Source organism: Camelina sativa, chromosome 2 (assembly GCF_000633955.1).
Source record: "Camelina sativa cultivar DH55 chromosome 2, Cs, whole genome shotgun sequence".
NCBI classification, from domain to species: Eukaryota; Viridiplantae; Streptophyta; class Magnoliopsida; order Brassicales; family Brassicaceae; genus Camelina; species Camelina sativa.
Genome location: NC_025686.1, coordinates 12,741,649 through 12,759,938, shown reverse-complemented (window position 1 = coordinate 12,759,938; position 18,290 = coordinate 12,741,649). Strand labels below are relative to the sequence as shown.

Here is an 18,290-nt window from a genome sequence, read left to right as displayed (position 1 = left end):
AAATGACTTTCACCCTTCAAATTTACCAAACGACAAAGTAAAAAAAAAAACACAAAAAGCAACAGAAGAAACAAAGCACACGAATCTAACACCCTATAACAACAAAACAAAAAGCGAAACACCCTTTAAAAGATCTATACAAACAAACTAAGAACACACAAGAACAAAANCTATTAATAACACTTTCATTGAGTGTCCTTATTCCCATCAAATATGGGATTAGGTCTTGGTTGGATTGCCTTCAGGCAATTTCCCATATGATTCTGTGTATTCAAATTTAGGGTTTATTTTTGGCAATGGGACATTCCTTATGGCTTTAGGAGCCACTCATCATTCAATACCTTGGCTTGTTTGGTTTTTATGGAAGGATAGGAATAAGAAAGTTTTTCAAGGGATACAGTGAGAGCCAATAGTATTATTAATCAGGCTATAGGTGAACAATTATTGTGGGAGCAGGCCCAATTAGTCTCAAGGGTTATCTCAGGTTCTCCGGAACCCTTGCATACCCCGTAGCCAATTATTCGCTGCCAAGTTGATGGTTCTTGGAAATCACCAGAACCTAATTCAGGTCTGGGCTGGTGGTGCGGTAATTGTGAGGATCAGACTTTAGTGTTGCGTGCAAGATGCCAAAGACAAAATTCTTCCCCTCTTCATTCGGATCTAGAAGCTCTGTTATGGGCTTTGGAGTGTATGCTTTCCAGAGGAGTTGACTGTCGGCGATTTGAGACGAGTCCTGCAGAGCTAGTTGCGATGGTTCAAGCCCTAGAGGAGTTGCTGGTTTTCTCTACGCTGCTTGATGAGTTACAGGCACTTAGTATCTCCTTGCCTCCTTTCACTCTCTCCAAGATTCCTCGGACGTCTAATGTGAAGGCTGTTTGTTTAGCTCGTTCTTTTAGATTGTTATTGACGGAAACTACTTTTGTAAACAACTTTCCTCCGGTTTGACTAGTGTTAACCGGCGTTGACCATTGTTGACCAGAAAAAACATTCAAAAAATAATATTTTTTTCTTTTTTCTTAAAAATAATATTTATTTTTGTTTTAATGTATTTTTGATAAATAAATAAAAAAACTAAATGATGTGTATAATTTACAAAAACAATATATAACAACGAAAATTACAAGAAAATTATATACCAAAACAAATTAAAAAATATATGACAAACAAAATTTGTGGTATATCTATTAACTAATTTTGTTAACATAGAAAATATGCCAAAAATAATATAATAAAACTATACCACCAAAATTTTATGTGTAGTAGATTTTTTCATAAAAATATAATAAATATATACCTTTTCCTTTTAAAAATTATTTTTTATTTTGTATTTTAAAAGGTGGGGGTTTTAAATATTATTTTTCTTTTTACTTATTTATAAGATTATGTCATTTGAAATATATCCAAGACAATGCCAACTATTTCTTTGATTTTACAAAATCAACTTTTGTTTTTCAATTATCTTTTAGATACATGTCTTTTATGTAAATAAATAGAATTTTCATTATTTTCTTCCTTTCTTTTTCTTATTAAAAACAAAGAAATAGTTGGCAATGTCTTGGATATATTTCAAATGACATAATCTCATAAATAAGTAAAAATAAAAAATATTTAAAACCCCCCATCTTTGAAAATACAAAATAAAAAATGATTTTTAAAAGGAAAGGTATATATTTGTTATAGTTTAATGAAAAAAATCTACTACACATAAAATTTTGGTGGTAGAGATTTATTATATTATTTTTGGTATATTTTTTTTATTAACAAAATTTGTTACTAGATATACCACAAATTTTGTTTATCATACAATTTTTAATCTTTTTTGGTATATAATTTTCTTGTATTTTTTTTTTGTTTTTAGAATTTTTTTTTGCAAATTATACAAATCATTCATCTTTTTATTTTTATCTCAAAAATACATAAAAGCAAAAATTATTTTTAGGAAAAAAAATATATATAAATTATTGAATATTTTATCTAGTCAACACTAGTCAATGTCGCTCAACACTGGTCAACGCCAAATTCTGGTTAACCAAACAGCAGAGTTAAATGTTTATGGTGTTGTACACATAACCTATGTTTGATTATGTATGTCCTTATGTAATGACAATAGTTCATGTAGTTAACAAGACATTTATATTGTTTGTATGTGTGGTCATGTGTTGGCGTATATTTCAAGTAGCTGGCAATCATTTTTCCTTTTAATTATTGTTAGGTTAAAAAAAAGTTATGGAAAGTATCATTAAAACAGAGATATTTTTTCAGAGACTTTACAAGATTATAGAAAAATTAATTAACAAGATTATAGTATTAAGATTATAGATAGTTATCTAATCCTTTAAAATCTTTCAATTATTTATTTTCTATGATTTTATTGCAGTCATCAAAATTCTTTTGAATTAGAATTCAAAAACACCCCCTAAGTGGGATATAAAGCTAAAGATTAATATTACCAAAGAATAGAATAAAATCTAGCTCTTATTCATTCATTTGATTTGTAAAAAAAATCAAAGCCTATATATAAGAGCAACTTTATCTTCATGGATACAACATCTAAACAAAGAGAAAAAAAAAATATACGTCGAGCAATATCTAGTGACACCTCAAAACAATGCAGGACAAGAAACATTTGCATATATTCATTGCCATAGCAATTGTTCTCTTGATTGTGATGGCAGGTAAGTTGACTTACAAACCCAATAAACTGTTTTGAGTTCTATTAGGATATATATATGATGTACATCAATCAGAATAATTACACCATCTTGCTGTTTTTTCGTGAATTTTTAGCGTCTAAACATGTTTGACGTAAAACTATCTAAATATAAACATGAATGAGCTATTAGAAAGTGAAACTTAGACAATTAGTCTAGATAATTCCATGATGGAGAACTAACTTTGAACTAAGGTTTACAAATTAAGTTTGAGTAAAAAAAACAGATATATGAGAGTGGTTTGTAACGTATTATGATGATACATGAATTAAAAGTATACTTCCTTGGAAAACTTCCATTTTGATCAATCATACTACATTTTATATCTTTTACAGGTAAAATAAACGCTATTGATGTTCATGATGCTGTTTGTTTTCGGTCAGAGTGTACAAGCGTATGTGATCAGATTTGCTTAAGCAAAGGGTTTAAAAATGGATGGTATTGTGGAACATTTAGACTCCATACTGGATGTTGTTGTCTTAAAGAGAAAGAATTCTACAAAAAAATATCTCCATCAGAAAACTAAATATCTATCTTGATTTTCTTCTTTGTATGAAATTTCTAATGTTATGGTATGAATAAAATTTTACATTATGTGAAGAAACATATCTTATATTTTACCTTTTGGTTTTATAAATGCGCTAGATGCATATAGACTGTGTTAACCGTATCTGGGCATATCAAATTAGAAATGAATAATTATCATTCGATTATCTGAAAAATAGAACTTTGTCAGCAAAGGAATTTACACATAAAAGATTTTAACCATCGACTTAAAAAATTTTGGGAAAAGAAAAGACTTTTTGGAAACTACATCGCGTCTCAACATCATATAAATGTATTTGAATGTTTACGGTTAACACTGGTCAACGTCGGTCAATAGTGGTCAATATCAGATTTTGGCCAACCAAACACCAGAGTTGAATGTTTATGGTGTTGTACACATAACCTATATTTGTTTATGAATCTTCTTATGTAATAACAATATTTTACGTAGTTAACAAGATATTTATATTGTTTGTATGTGTGGTCATGTGTTGGCGTATACTTCAAGTAGGTGACAATCATTTTTCCAATAAATTACCATAACCAAGAGAATTTTTAATTTCATAATCACATAACATATATTTTTCCCACAACTTCTATCGATAGATAATGGGTAAATTTCTTTACAGTAATGGGTACATTGGTGTGTTGGACGTGCAAATGCATAGTCCCACTTCCACTTTTTTAGTTACTTTTTTCTTTGTATTTTAGGGTCTTATTTTAAATATTATAGGCTTTAACTTTTTAAAATTTCAATATAGCACATGGCCCAATAACATTTGAGCCTGACCTGATTGTATGATCTATCTTGTAATAGTGTAATACTAATTCCTAACATAAGTATATGATATAATACTATACTTATGATATAAATATGTTGAAGTATTATATGATATAATTTAAAGAAAACTTGGAAAACCCACTATTTAGGGTAGAGGCATTGTCTAATACCATTTACATCCTCTTCTTATGAGGACAAAATTGTTAAAAAAAACATGAACAGATAAGCAACAAACTTAGAAAAGTATAGAGAGTTGGGAAAGTGGGTGTTTGTGTAAGATGTTTAGTATAAAGTGGGTGTGGATGCTAATAACCCTATGATTTTATACATTTTTCTTCTCAAAATAAAGTTATGAGATAAGCCGAGAGAGGATCTCCTTTTTGATTGCTAATATAAAGAAGGCAAAGAGGGAGGATAATATTTCTGGTATCAAGCTTGCCCGAGATTGTCCCCCTATTTCACATTTGATTTTTGCGGATGATAGTCTGTTTTTCTGTAAAGCAGACAAAGAACAATGTTCAACGGTGATGAATATCATAGGCAACTATGGTAAAGCGTCCAGTCAGGAGGTCAATCTTGATAAATCCTCTATTATGTTTGGCAAAAAAGTACCTTCGAAGATCAAGGATAAGGTAAAATCAGTGATTGGAATTTCCAAGGAAGGGGGTATGGGCTCATATTTGGAAATATCTGAGAGTCTTGGGGGTTCAAGAAATAAAGCCTTCGGTTATGTTCGAGACAGGCTGGATGATCAGGTTAATGGTTGGACGGCTAAATACTTATCTAAGGAAGGGAAGGAGATTCTACTTAAGTTGGTGGCCTTGGCCCTTCCAACACATGTTATGTCATGTTTTAAACTTCCTCAGGGTTTAACGTCAAAGTTAACAAGTGCAATTTTGAACTTCTGGTGGAGTTCTGATGGGAAAGACCGAGGTCTTCACTGAGTGGTCTGGGAAAATGTGTAGAGATAAAACTGATGGATTTTTGGGGTTTCGTGACCTGGATAAATTCACTGATGCGTTGTTGGCTAAGCAGTATTGGCGTTTAATTCAATTTCCGGATTCATTATTTGATCGGGTGTTTAGATGTCGATATTTTAGAAACAAGCATCCATTGATGGCAAAGAAACCATACTCTCCCTCGTTTGGGTGGAAAAGTATTTTCTCCACTCGATGGAAGTTAGGGTTAGGGTGTAATACTTCGGTTTGACGCGATTCTTGAATCTCTAACCAACATCCCTGACCTGCAAATGGTAGGGGCCGATAATTACATCCAAATTTTATGGTTAATCACTTGATTAACCCGCTGACTAAAGAGTGGCATTTACCTATTCTCCAAGTGTTTATGGATCAGGAGGATATCCAAATTATAAGGAGTTTGCTTGGTAGCAAATCATTTAAGGCAGACTGGTTGGTTTGGCATTATAAGAAATCTGGAGTGTACTCAGTTAAGTTGGGATATAAGTTAGCTCAAGCCATGACGGCTGAAATCGAGTACGATCCCAATTGTACTGCCCTGAAGTTTCAGTCTTGGAACTTTCGGGTCCCACCAAAAATTAAACATTTTTTCGCAAATAGCGTCTTGTTCTCTCCCAGTGACGGTGCGTTTAGCTTCTCGGGGATTTCAGTGTGACACATTGTGTAAAAGATGTGATTTTGTGACAGAAACTATTAATAACACTTTCATTGAGTGTCCTTATTCCCATCAAATATGGGATTAGGTCTTGGTTGGATTGCCTTCAGGCAATTTCCCATATGATTCTGTGTATTCAAATTTAGGGTTTATTTTTGGCAATGGGACATTCCTTATGGCTTTAGGAGCCACTCATCATTCAATACCTTGGCTTGTTTGGTTTTTATGGAAGGATAGGAATAAGAAAGTTTTTCAAGGGATACAGTGAGAGCCAATAGTATTATTAATCAGGCTATAGGTGAACAATTATTGTGGGAGCAGGCCCAATTAGTCTCAAGGGTTATCTCAGGTTCTCCGGAACCCTTGCATACCCCGTAGCCAATTATTCGCTGCCAAGTTGATGGTTCTTGGAAATCACCAGAACCTAATTCAGGTCTGGGCTGGTGGTGCGGTAATTGTGAGGATCAGACTTTAGTGTTGCGTGCAAGATGCCAAAGACAAAATTCTTCCCCTCTTCATTCGGATCTAGAAGCTCTGTTATGGGCTTTGGAGTGTATGCTTTCCAGAGGAGTTGACTGTCGGCGATTTGAGACGAGTCCTGCAGAGCTAGTTGCGATGGTTCAAGCCCTAGAGGAGTTGCTGGTTTTCTCTACGCTGCTTGATGAGTTACAGGCACTTAGTATCTCCTTGCCTCCTTTCACTCTCTCCAAGATTCCTCGGACGTCTAATGTGAAGGCTGTTTGTTTAGCTCGTTCTTTTAGATTGTTATTGACGGAAACTACTTTTGTAAACAACTTTCCTCCGGTTTGACTAGTGTTAACCGGCGTTGACCATTGTTGACCAGAAAAAACATTCAAAAAATAATATTTTTTTCTTTTTTCTTAAAAATAATATTTATTTTTGTTTTAATGTATTTTTGATAAATAAATAAAAAAACTAAATGATGTGTATAATTTACAAAAACAATATATAACAACGAAAATTACAAGAAAATTATATACCAAAACAAATTAAAAAATATATGACAAACAAAATTTGTGGTATATCTATTAACTAATTTTGTTAACATAGAAAATATGCCAAAAATAATATAATAAAACTATACCACCAAAATTTTATGTGTAGTAGATTTTTTCATAAAAATATAATAAATATATACCTTTTCCTTTTAAAAATTATTTTTTATTTTGTATTTTAAAAGGTGGGGGTTTTAAATATTATTTTTCTTTTTACTTATTTATAAGATTATGTCATTTGAAATATATCCAAGACAATGCCAACTATTTCTTTGATTTTACAAAATCAACTTTTGTTTTTCAATTATCTTTTAGATACATGTCTTTTATGTAAATAAATAGAATTTTCATTATTTTCTTCCTTTCTTTTTCTTATTAAAAACAAAGAAATAGTTGGCAATGTCTTGGATATATTTCAAATGACATAATCTCATAAATAAGTAAAAATAAAAAATATTTAAAACCCCCCATCTTTGAAAATACAAAATAAAAAATGATTTTTAAAAGGAAAGGTATATATTTGTTATAGTTTAATGAAAAAAATCTACTACACATAAAATTTTGGTGGTAGAGATTTATTATATTATTTTTGGTATATTTTTTTTATTAACAAAATTTGTTACTAGATATACCACAAATTTTGTTTATCATACAATTTTTAATCTTTTTTGGTATATAATTTTCTTGTATTTTTTTTTTGTTTTTAGAATTTTTTTTTGCAAATTATACAAATCATTCATCTTTTTATTTTTATCTCAAAAATACATAAAAGCAAAAATTATTTTTAGGAAAAAAAATATATATAAATTATTGAATATTTTATCTAGTCAACACTAGTCAATGTCGCTCAACACTGGTCAACGCCAAATTCTGGTTAACCAAACAGCAGAGTTAAATGTTTATGGTGTTGTACACATAACCTATGTTTGATTATGTATGTCCTTATGTAATGACAATAGTTCATGTAGTTAACAAGACATTTATATTGTTTGTATGTGTGGTCATGTGTTGGCGTATATTTCAAGTAGCTGGCAATCATTTTTCCTTTTAATTATTGTTAGGTTAAAAAAAAGTTATGGAAAGTATCATTAAAACAGAGATATTTTTTCAGAGACTTTACAAGATTATAGAAAAATTAATTAACAAGATTATAGTATTAAGATTATAGATAGTTATCTAATCCTTTAAAATCTTTCAATTATTTATTTTCTATGATTTTATTGCAGTCATCAAAATTCTTTTGAATTAGAATTCAAAAACACCCCCTAAGTGGGATATAAAGCTAAAGATTAATATTACCAAAGAATAGAATAAAATCTAGCTCTTATTCATTCATTTGATTTGTAAAAAAAATCAAAGCCTATATATAAGAGCAACTTTATCTTCATGGATACAACATCTAAACAAAGAGAAAAAAAAAATATACGTCGAGCAATATCTAGTGACACCTCAAAACAATGCAGGACAAGAAACATTTGCATATATTCATTGCCATAGCAATTGTTCTCTTGATTGTGATGGCAGGTAAGTTGACTTACAAACCCAATAAACTGTTTTGAGTTCTATTAGGATATATATATGATGTACATCAATCAGAATAATTACACCATCTTGCTGTTTTTTCGTGAATTTTTAGCGTCTAAACATGTTTGACGTAAAACTATCTAAATATAAACATGAATGAGCTATTAGAAAGTGAAACTTAGACAATTAGTCTAGATAATTCCATGATGGAGAACTAACTTTGAACTAAGGTTTACAAATTAAGTTTGAGTAAAAAAAACAGATATATGAGAGTGGTTTGTAACGTATTATGATGATACATGAATTAAAAGTATACTTCCTTGGAAAACTTCCATTTTGATCAATCATACTACATTTTATATCTTTTACAGGTAAAATAAACGCTATTGATGTTCATGATGCTGTTTGTTTTCGGTCAGAGTGTACAAGCGTATGTGATCAGATTTGCTTAAGCAAAGGGTTTAAAAATGGATGGTATTGTGGAACATTTAGACTCCATACTGGATGTTGTTGTCTTAAAGAGAAAGAATTCTACAAAAAAATATCTCCATCAGAAAACTAAATATCTATCTTGATTTTCTTCTTTGTATGAAATTTCTAATGTTATGGTATGAATAAAATTTTACATTATGTGAAGAAACATATCTTATATTTTACCTTTTGGTTTTATAAATGCGCTAGATGCATATAGACTGTGTTAACCGTATCTGGGCATATCAAATTAGAAATGAATAATTATCATTCGATTATCTGAAAAATAGAACTTTGTCAGCAAAGGAATTTACACATAAAAGATTTTAACCATCGACTTAAAAAATTTTGGGAAAAGAAAAGACTTTTTGGAAACTACATCGCGTCTCAACATCATATAAATGTATTTGAATGTTTACGGTTAACACTGGTCAACGTCGGTCAATAGTGGTCAATATCAGATTTTGGCCAACCAAACACCAGAGTTGAATGTTTATGGTGTTGTACACATAACCTATATTTGTTTATGAATCTTCTTATGTAATAACAATATTTTACGTAGTTAACAAGATATTTATATTGTTTGTATGTGTGGTCATGTGTTGGCGTATACTTCAAGTAGGTGACAATCATTTTTCCAATAAATTACCATAACCAAGAGAATTTTTAATTTCATAATCACATAACATATATTTTTCCCACAACTTCTATCGATAGATAATGGGTAAATTTCTTTACAGTAATGGGTACATTGGTGTGTTGGACGTGCAAATGCATAGTCCCACTTCCACTTTTTTAGTTACTTTTTTCTTTGTATTTTAGGGTCTTATTTTAAATATTATAGGCTTTAACTTTTTAAAATTTCAATATAGCACATGGCCCAATAACATTTGAGCCTGACCTGATTGTATGATCTATCTTGTAATAGTGTAATACTAATTCCTAACATAAGTATATGATATAATACTATACTTATGATATAAATATGTTGAAGTATTATATGATATAATTTAAAGAAAACTTGGAAAACCCACTATTTAGGGTAGAGGCATTGTCTAATACCATTTACATCCTCTTCTTATGAGGACAAAATTGTTAAAAAAAACATGAACAGATAAGCAACAAACTTAGAAAAGTATAGAGAGTTGGGAAAGTGGGTGTTTGTGTAAGATGTTTAGTATAAAGTGGGTGTGGATGCTAATAACCCTATGATTTTATACATTTTTCTTCTCAAAATAAAGTTATGAGATAAGCCGAGAGAGGATCTCCTTTTTGATTGCTAATATAAAGAAGGCAAAGAGGGAGGATAATATTTCTGGTATCAAGCTTGCCCGAGATTGTCCCCTTATTTCACATTTTATTTTTGCGGATGATAGTCTGTTTTTCTGTAAAGCAGACAAAGAACAATGTTCAACGGTGATGAATATCATAGGCAACTATGGTAAAGCGTCCAGTCAGGAGGTCAATCTTGATAAATCCTCTATTATGTTTGGCAAAAAAGTACCTTCGAAGATCAAGGATAAGGTAAAATCAGTGATTGGAATTTCCAAGGAAGGGGGTATGGGCTCATATTTGGAAATATCTGAGAGTCTTGGGGGTTCAAGAAATAAAGCCTTCGGTTATGTTCGAGACAGGCTGGATGATCGGGTTAATGGTTGGACGGCTAAATACTTATCTAAGGAAGGGAAGGAAATTCTACTTAAGTTGGTGGCCTTGGCCCTTCCAACACATGTTATGTCATGTTTTAAACTTCCTCAGGGTTTAACGTCAAAGTTAACAAGTGCAATTTTGAACTTCTGGTGGAGTTCTGATGGGAAAGACCGAGGTCTTCACTGAGTGGTCTGGGAAAATGTGTAGAGATAAAACTGATGGATTTTTGGGGTTTCGTGACCTGGATAAATTCACTGATGCGTTGTTGGCTAAGCAGTATTGGCGTTTAATTCAATTTCCGGATTCATTATTTGATCGGGTGTTTAGATGTCGATATTTTAGAAACAAGCATCCATTGATGGCAAAGAAACCATACTCTCCCTCGTTTGGGTGGAAAAGTATTTTCTCCACTCGATGGACGTTAGGGTTAGGGTGTAATACTTCGGTTTGACGCGATTCTTGAATCTCTAACCAACATCCCTGACCTGCAAATGGTAGGGGCCGATAATTACATCCAAATTTTATGGTTAATCACTTGATTAACCCGCTGACTAAAGAGTGGCATTTACCTATTCTCCAAGTGTTTATGGATCAGGAGGATATCCAAATTATAAGGAGTTTGCTTGGTAGCAAATCATTTAAGGCAGACTGGTTGGTTTGGCATTATAAGAAATCTGGAGTGTACTCAGTTAAGTTGGGATATAAGTTAGCTCAAGCCATGACGGCTGAAATCGAGTACGATCCCAATTGTACTGCCCTGAAGTTTCAGTCTTGGAACCTTCGGGTCCCACCAAAAATTAAACATTTTTTCGCAAATAGCGTCTTGTTCTTTCCCAGTGACGGTGCGTTTAGCTTCTCGAGGATTTCAGTGTGACACATTGTGTAAAAGATGTGATTTTGCGACAGAAAATATTAGTAACACTTTCATTGAGTGTCCTTATTCCCATCAAATATGGGATTAGGTCTTGGTTGGATTGCCTTCAGGCAATTTCCCATATGATTCTGTGTACTCAAATTTAGGTTTTATTTTTGGCAATGGGACATTCCTTATGGCTTTAGGAGCCACTCATCATTCGATACCTTGGCTTGTTTGGTTTTTATGGAAGGATAGGAATAAGAAAGTTTTTCAAGGGATACAGTGAGAGCCAATAGTATTATTAATCAGGCTATAGGTGAACAATTATTGTGGGAGCAGGCCCAATTAGTCTCAAGGGTTATCTCAGGTTCTCCGGAACCCTTGCATACCCCGTAGCCAATTATTCGCTGCCAAGTTGATGGTTCTTGGAAATCACCAGAACCTAATTCAGGTCTGGGCTGGTGGTGCGGTAATTGTGAGGATCAGACTTTAGTGTTGCGTGCAAGATGCCAAAGACAAAATTCTTCCCCTCTTCATTCGGATCTAGAAGCTCTGTTATGGGCTTTGGAGTGTATGCTTTCCAGAGGAGTTGACTGTCGGCGATTTGAGACGAGTCCTGCAGAGCTAGTTGCGATGGTTCAAGCCCTAGAGGAGTTGCTGGTTTTCTCTACGCTGCTTGATGAGTTACAGGCACTTAGTATCTCCTTGCCTCCTTTCACTCTCTCCAAGATTCCTCGGACGTCTAATGTGAAGGCTGTTTGTTTAGCTCGTTCTTTTAGATTGTTATTGACGGAAACTACTTTTGTAAACAACTTTCCTCCGGTTTGACTAGTGTTAACCGGCGTTGACCATTGTTGACCAGAAAAAACATTCAAAAAATAATATTTTTTTCTTTTTTCTTAAAAATAATATTTATTTTTGTTTTAATGTATTTTTGATAAATAAATAAAAAAACTAAATGATGTGTATAATTTACAAAAACAATATATAACAACGAAAATTACAAGAAAATTATATACCAAAACAAATTAAAAAATATATGACAAACAAAATTTGTGGTATATCTATTAACTAATTTTGTTAACATAGAAAATATGCCAAAAATAATATAATAAAACTATACCACCAAAATTTTATGTGTAGTAGATTTTTTCATAAAAATATAATAAATATATACCTTTTCCTTTTAAAAATTATTTTTTATTTTGTATTTTAAAAGGTGGGGGTTTTAAATATTATTTTTCTTTTTACTTATTTATAAGATTATGTCATTTGAAATATATCCAAGACAATGCCAACTATTTCTTTGATTTTACAAAATCAACTTTTGTTTTTCAATTATCTTTTAGATACATGTCTTTTATGTAAATAAATAGAATTTTCATTATTTTCTTCCTTTCTTTTTCTTATTAAAAACAAAGAAATAGTTGGCAATGTCTTGGATATATTTCAAATGACATAATCTCATAAATAAGTAAAAATAAAAAATATTTAAAACCCCCCATCTTTGAAAATACAAAATAAAAAATGATTTTTAAAAGGAAAGGTATATATTTGTTATAGTTTAATGAAAAAAATCTACTACACATAAAATTTTGGTGGTAGAGTTTTATTATATTATTTTTGGTATATTTTTTTTATTAACAAAATTTGTTACTAGATATACCACAAATTTTGTTTATCATACAATTTTTAATCTTTTTTGGTATATAATTTTCTTGTATTTTTTTTTTGTTTTTAGAATTTGTTTTTGCAAATTATACAAATCATTCATCTTTTTATTTTTATCTCAAAAATACATAAAAGCAAAAATTATTTTTAGGAAAAAAAAAATATATATATTATTGAATATTTTATCTAGTCAACACTAGTCAATTTCGCTCAACACTGGTCAACGCCAAATTCTGGTTAACCAAACAGCAGAGTTAAATGTTTATGGTGTTGTACACATAACCTATGTTTGATTATGTATGTCCTTATGTAATGACAATAGTTCATGTAGTTAACAAGACATTTATATTGGTTGTATGTGTGGTCATGTGTTGGCGTATATTTCAAGTAGCTGGCAATCATTTTTCCTTTTAATTATTGTTAGGTTAAAAAAAAAGTTATGGAAAGTATCATTAAAACAGAGATATTTTTTCAGAGACTTTACAAGATTATAGAAAAATTAATTAACAAGATTATAGTATTAAGATTATAGATAGTTATCTAATCCTTTAAAATCTTTCAATTATTTATTTTCTATGATTTTATTGCAGTCATCAAAATTCTTTTGAATTAGAATTCAAAAACACCCCCTAAGTGGGATATAAAGCTAAAGATTAATATTACCAAAGAATAGAATAAAATCTAGCTCTTATTCATTCATTTGATTTGTAAAAAAAATCAAAGCCTATATATAAGAGCAACTTTATCTTCATGGATACAACATCTAAACAAAGAGAAAAAAAAAATATACGTCGAGCAATATCTAGTGACACCTCAAAACAATGCAGGACAAGAAACATTTGCATATATTCATTGCCATAGCAATTGTTCTCTTGATTGTGATGGCAGGTAAGTTGACTTACAAACCCAATAAACTGTTTTGAGTTCTATTAGGATATATATATGATGTACATCAATCAGAATAATTACACCATCTTGCTGTTTTTTCGTGAATTTTTAGCGTCTAAACATGTTTGACGTAAAACTATCTAAATATAAACATGAATGAGCTATTAGAAAGTGAAACTTAGACAATTAGTCTAGATAATTCCATGATGGAGAACTAACTTTGAACTAAGATTTACAAATTAAGTTTGAGTAAAAAAAACGGATATATGAGAGTGGTTTGTAACGTATTATGATGATACATGAATTAAAAGTATACTTTCTTGGAAAACTTCCATTTTGATCAATCATACTACATTTTATATCTTTTACTGGTAAAATAAACGCTATTGATGTTCATGATGCTGTTTGTTTTCGGTCAGAGTGTACAAGCGTATGTGATCAGATTTGCTTAAGCAAAGGGTTTAAAAATGGATGGTATTGTGGAACATTTAGACTCCATACTGGATGTTGTTGTCTTAAAAAGAAAGAACTTTACAAAAAAATATCTCCATCAGAAAACTAAATATCTATCTTGACTTTCTTCTTTATTTGAAATTTATAATGTTATGGTATTAATAAAATTTTACATTATGTGAAGAAACATATCTTATATTTTACCTTTTGGTTTTATAAATGCGCTAGATGCATATAGACTGTGTTAATCGTATCTGGGCATATCAAATTAGAAATGAATAATTATCATTCGATTATCTGAAAAATAGAACTTTGTCAGCAAAGGAATTTACACATAAAAGATTTTAACCATCGACTTAAAAAATTTTGGGAAAAGAAAAGACTTTTTGGAAACTACATCGCGTCTCAACATCATATAAATGTATTTGAATGTTTACGGTTAACACTGGTCAACGTCGGTCAATAGTGGTCAATATTAGATTTTGGCCAACCAAACACCAAAGTTGAATGTTTATGGTGTTGTACACATAACCTATNATTTTTGCGGATGATAGTCTGTTTTTCTGTAAAGCAGACAAAGAACAATGTTCAACGGTGATGAATATCATAGGCAACTATGGTAAAGCGTCCAGTCAGGAGGTCAATCTTGATAAATCCTCTATTATGTTTGGCAAAAAAGTACCTTCGAAGATCAAGGATAAGGTAAAATCAGTGATTGGAATTTCCAAGGAAGGGGGTATGGGCTCATATTTGGAAATATCTGAGAGTCTTGGGGGTTCAAGAAATAAAGCCTTCGGTTATGTTCGAGACAGGCTGGATGATCAGGTTAATGGTTGGACGGCTAAATACTTATCTAAGGAAGGGAAGGAGATTCTACTTAAGTTGGTGGCCTTGGCCCTTCCAACACATGTTATGTCATGTTTTAAACTTCCTCAGGGTTTAACGTCAAAGTTAACAAGTGCAATTTTGAACTTCTGGTGGAGTTCTGATGGGAAAGACCGAGGTCTTCACTGAGTGGTCTGGGAAAATGTGTAGAGATAAAACTGATGGATTTTTGGGGTTTCGTGACCTGGATAAATTCACTGATGCGTTGTTGGCTAAGCAGTATTGGCGTTTAATTCAATTTCCGGATTCATTATTTGATCGGGTGTTTAGATGTCGATATTTTAGAAACAAGCATCCATTGATGGCAAAGAAACCATACTCTCCCTCGTTTGGGTGGAAAAGTATTTTCTCCACTCGATGGACGTTAGGGTTAGGGTGTAATACTTCGGTTTGACGCGATTCTTGAATCTCTAACCAACATCCCTGACCTGCAAATGGTAGGGGCCGATAATTACATCCAAATTTTATGGTTAATCACTTGATTAACCCGCTGACTAAAGAGTGGCATTTACCTATTCTCCAAGTGTTTATGGATCAGGAGGATATCCAAATTATAAGGAGTTTGCTTGGTAGCAAATCATTTAAGGCAGACTGGTTGGTTTGGCATTATAAGAAATCTGGAGTGTACTCAGTTAAGTTGGGATATAAGTTAGCTCAAGCCATGACGGCTGAAATCGAGTACGATCCCAATTGTACTGCCCTGAAGTTTCAGTCTTGGAACTTTCGGGTCCCACCAAAAATTAAACATTTTTTCGCAAATAGCGTCTTGTTCTCTCCCAGTGACGGTGCGTTTAGCTTCTCGGGGATTTCAGTGTGACACATTGTGTAAAAGATGTGATTTTGTGACAGAAACTATTAATAACACTTTCATTGAGTGTCCTTATTCCCATCAAATATGGGATTAGGTCTTGGTTGGATTGCCTTCAGGCAATTTCCCATATGATTCTGTGTATTCAAATTTAGGGTTTATTTTTGGCAATGGGACATTCCTTATGGCTTTAGGAGCCACTCATCATTCAATACCTTGGCTTGTTTGGTTTTTATGGAAGGATAGGAATAAGAAAGTTTTTCAAGGGATACAGTGAGAGCCAATAGTATTATTAATCAGGCTATAGGTGAACAATTATTGTGGGAGCAGGCCCAATTAGTCTCAAGGGTTATCTCAGGTTCTCCGGAACCCTTGCATACCCCGTAGCCAATTATTCGCTGCCAAGTTGATGGTTCTTGGAAATCACCAGAACCTAATTCAGGTCTGGGCTGGTGGTGCGGTAATTGTGAGGATCAGACTTTAGTGTTGCGTGCAAGATGCCAAAGACAAAATTCTTCCCCTCTTCATTCGGATCTAGAAGCTCTGTTATGGGCTTTGGAGTGTATGCTTTCCAGAGGAGTTGACTGTCGGCGATTTGAGACGAGTCCTGCAGAGCTAGTTGCGATGGTTCAAGCCCTAGAGGAGTTGCTGGTTTTCTCTACGCTGCTTGATGAGTTACAGGCACTTAGTATCTCCTTGCCTCCTTTCACTCTCTCCAAGATTCCTCGGACGTCTAATGTGAAGGCTGTTTGTTTAGCTCGTTCTTTTAGATTGTTATTGACGGAAACTACTTTTGTAAACAACTTTCCTCCGGTTTGACTAGTGTTAACCGGCGTTGACCATTGTTGACCAGAAAAAACATTCAAAAAATAATATTTTTTTCTTTTTTCTTAAAAATAATATTTATTTTTGTTTTAATGTATTTTTGATAAATAAATAAAAAAACTAAATGATGTGTATAATTTACAAAAACAATATATAACAACGAAAATTACAAGAAAATTATATACCAAAACAAATTAAAAAATATATGACAAACAAAATTTGTGGTATATCTATTAACTAATTTTGTTAACATAGAAAATATGCCAAAAATAATATAATAAAACTATACCACCAAAATTTTATGTGTAGTAGATTTTTTCATAAAAATATAATAAATATATACCTTTTCCTTTTAAAAATTATTTTTTATTTTGTATTTTAAAAGGTGGGGGTTTTAAATATTATTTTTCTTTTTACTTATTTATAAGATTATGTCATTTGAAATATATCCAAGACAATGCCAACTATTTCTTTGATTTTACAAAATCAACTTTTGTTTTTCAATTATCTTTTAGATACATGTCTTTTATGTAAATAAATAGAATTTTCATTATTTTCTTCCTTTCTTTTTCTTATTAAAAACAAAGAAATAGTTGGCAATGTCTTGGATATATTTCAAATGACATAATCTCATAAATAAGTAAAAATAAAAAATATTTAAAACCCCCCATCTTTGAAAATACAAAATAAAAAATGATTTTTAAAAGGAAAGGTATATATTTGTTATAGTTTAATGAAAAAAATCTACTACACATAAAATTTTGGTGGTAGAGATTTATTATATTATTTTTGGTATATTTTTTTTATTAACAAAATTTGTTACTAGATATACCACAAATTTTGTTTATCATACAATTTTTAATCTTTTTTGGTATATAATTTTCTTGTATTTTTTTTTTGTTTTTAGAATTTTTTTTTGCAAATTATACAAATCATTCATCTTTTTATTTTTATCTCAAAAATACATAAAAGCAAAAATTATTTTTAGGAAAAAAAATATATATAAATTATTGAATATTTTATCTAGTCAACACTAGTCAATGTCGCTCAACACTGGTCAACGCCAAATTCTGGTTAACCAAACAGCAGAGTTAAATGTTTATGGTGTTGTACACATAACCTATGTTTGATTATGTATGTCCTTATGTAATGACAATAGTTCATGTAGTTAACAAGACATTTATATTGTTTGTATGTGTGGTCATGTGTTGGCGTATATTTCAAGTAGCTGGCAATCATTTTTCCTTTTAATTATTGTTAGGTTAAAAAAAAGTTATGGAAAGTATCATTAAAACAGAGATATTTTTTCAGAGACTTTACAAGATTATAGAAAAATTAATTAACAAGATTATAGTATTAAGATTATAGATAGTTATCTAATCCTTTAAAATCTTTCAATTATTTATTTTCTATGATTTTATTGCAGTCATCAAAATTCTTTTGAATTAGAATTCAAAAACACCCCCTAAGTGGGATATAAAGCTAAAGATTAATATTACCAAAGAATAGAATAAAATCTAGCTCTTATTCATTCATTTGATTTGTAAAAAAAATCAAAGCCTATATATAAGAG

At 31.2% G+C, this 18,290-nt stretch overlaps 2 protein-coding genes across 2 annotated transcripts; both read left to right on the top strand.

Annotated features, from left to right (window-relative positions):
• On the top strand, positions 2,562-3,307 carry LOC109127640 (defensin-like protein 76). Its single transcript, XM_019232688.1, has 2 exons — positions 2,562-2,675; positions 3,047-3,307. Exons 1-2 carry the CDS (start codon positions 2,609-2,611, stop codon positions 3,235-3,237), a joined length of 258 nt encoding a protein of 85 aa, XP_019088233.1. The 5' UTR covers positions 2,562-2,608; the 3' UTR covers positions 3,238-3,307.
• On the top strand, positions 8,097-8,842 carry LOC109127642 (defensin-like protein 76). Its single transcript, XM_019232694.1, has 2 exons — positions 8,097-8,210; positions 8,582-8,842. Exons 1-2 carry the CDS (start codon positions 8,144-8,146, stop codon positions 8,770-8,772), a joined length of 258 nt encoding a protein of 85 aa, XP_019088239.1. The 5' UTR covers positions 8,097-8,143; the 3' UTR covers positions 8,773-8,842.

Excerpts from the sequence above, each read along its gene's own strand:
- LOC109127640 (XM_019232688.1), top strand. The coding sequence starts at position 2,609 with ATGCAGGACAAGAAACATTTGCATATATTCATTGCCATAGCAATTGTT. Across the intron at positions 2,676-3,046 it reads TCTCTTGATTGTGATGGCAG|GTAAAATAAACGCTATTGAT; the intron begins GTAAGTTGACTT and ends TATCTTTTACAG.
- LOC109127642 (XM_019232694.1), top strand. The coding sequence starts at position 8,144 with ATGCAGGACAAGAAACATTTGCATATATTCATTGCCATAGCAATTGTT. Across the intron at positions 8,211-8,581 it reads TCTCTTGATTGTGATGGCAG|GTAAAATAAACGCTATTGAT; the intron begins GTAAGTTGACTT and ends TATCTTTTACAG.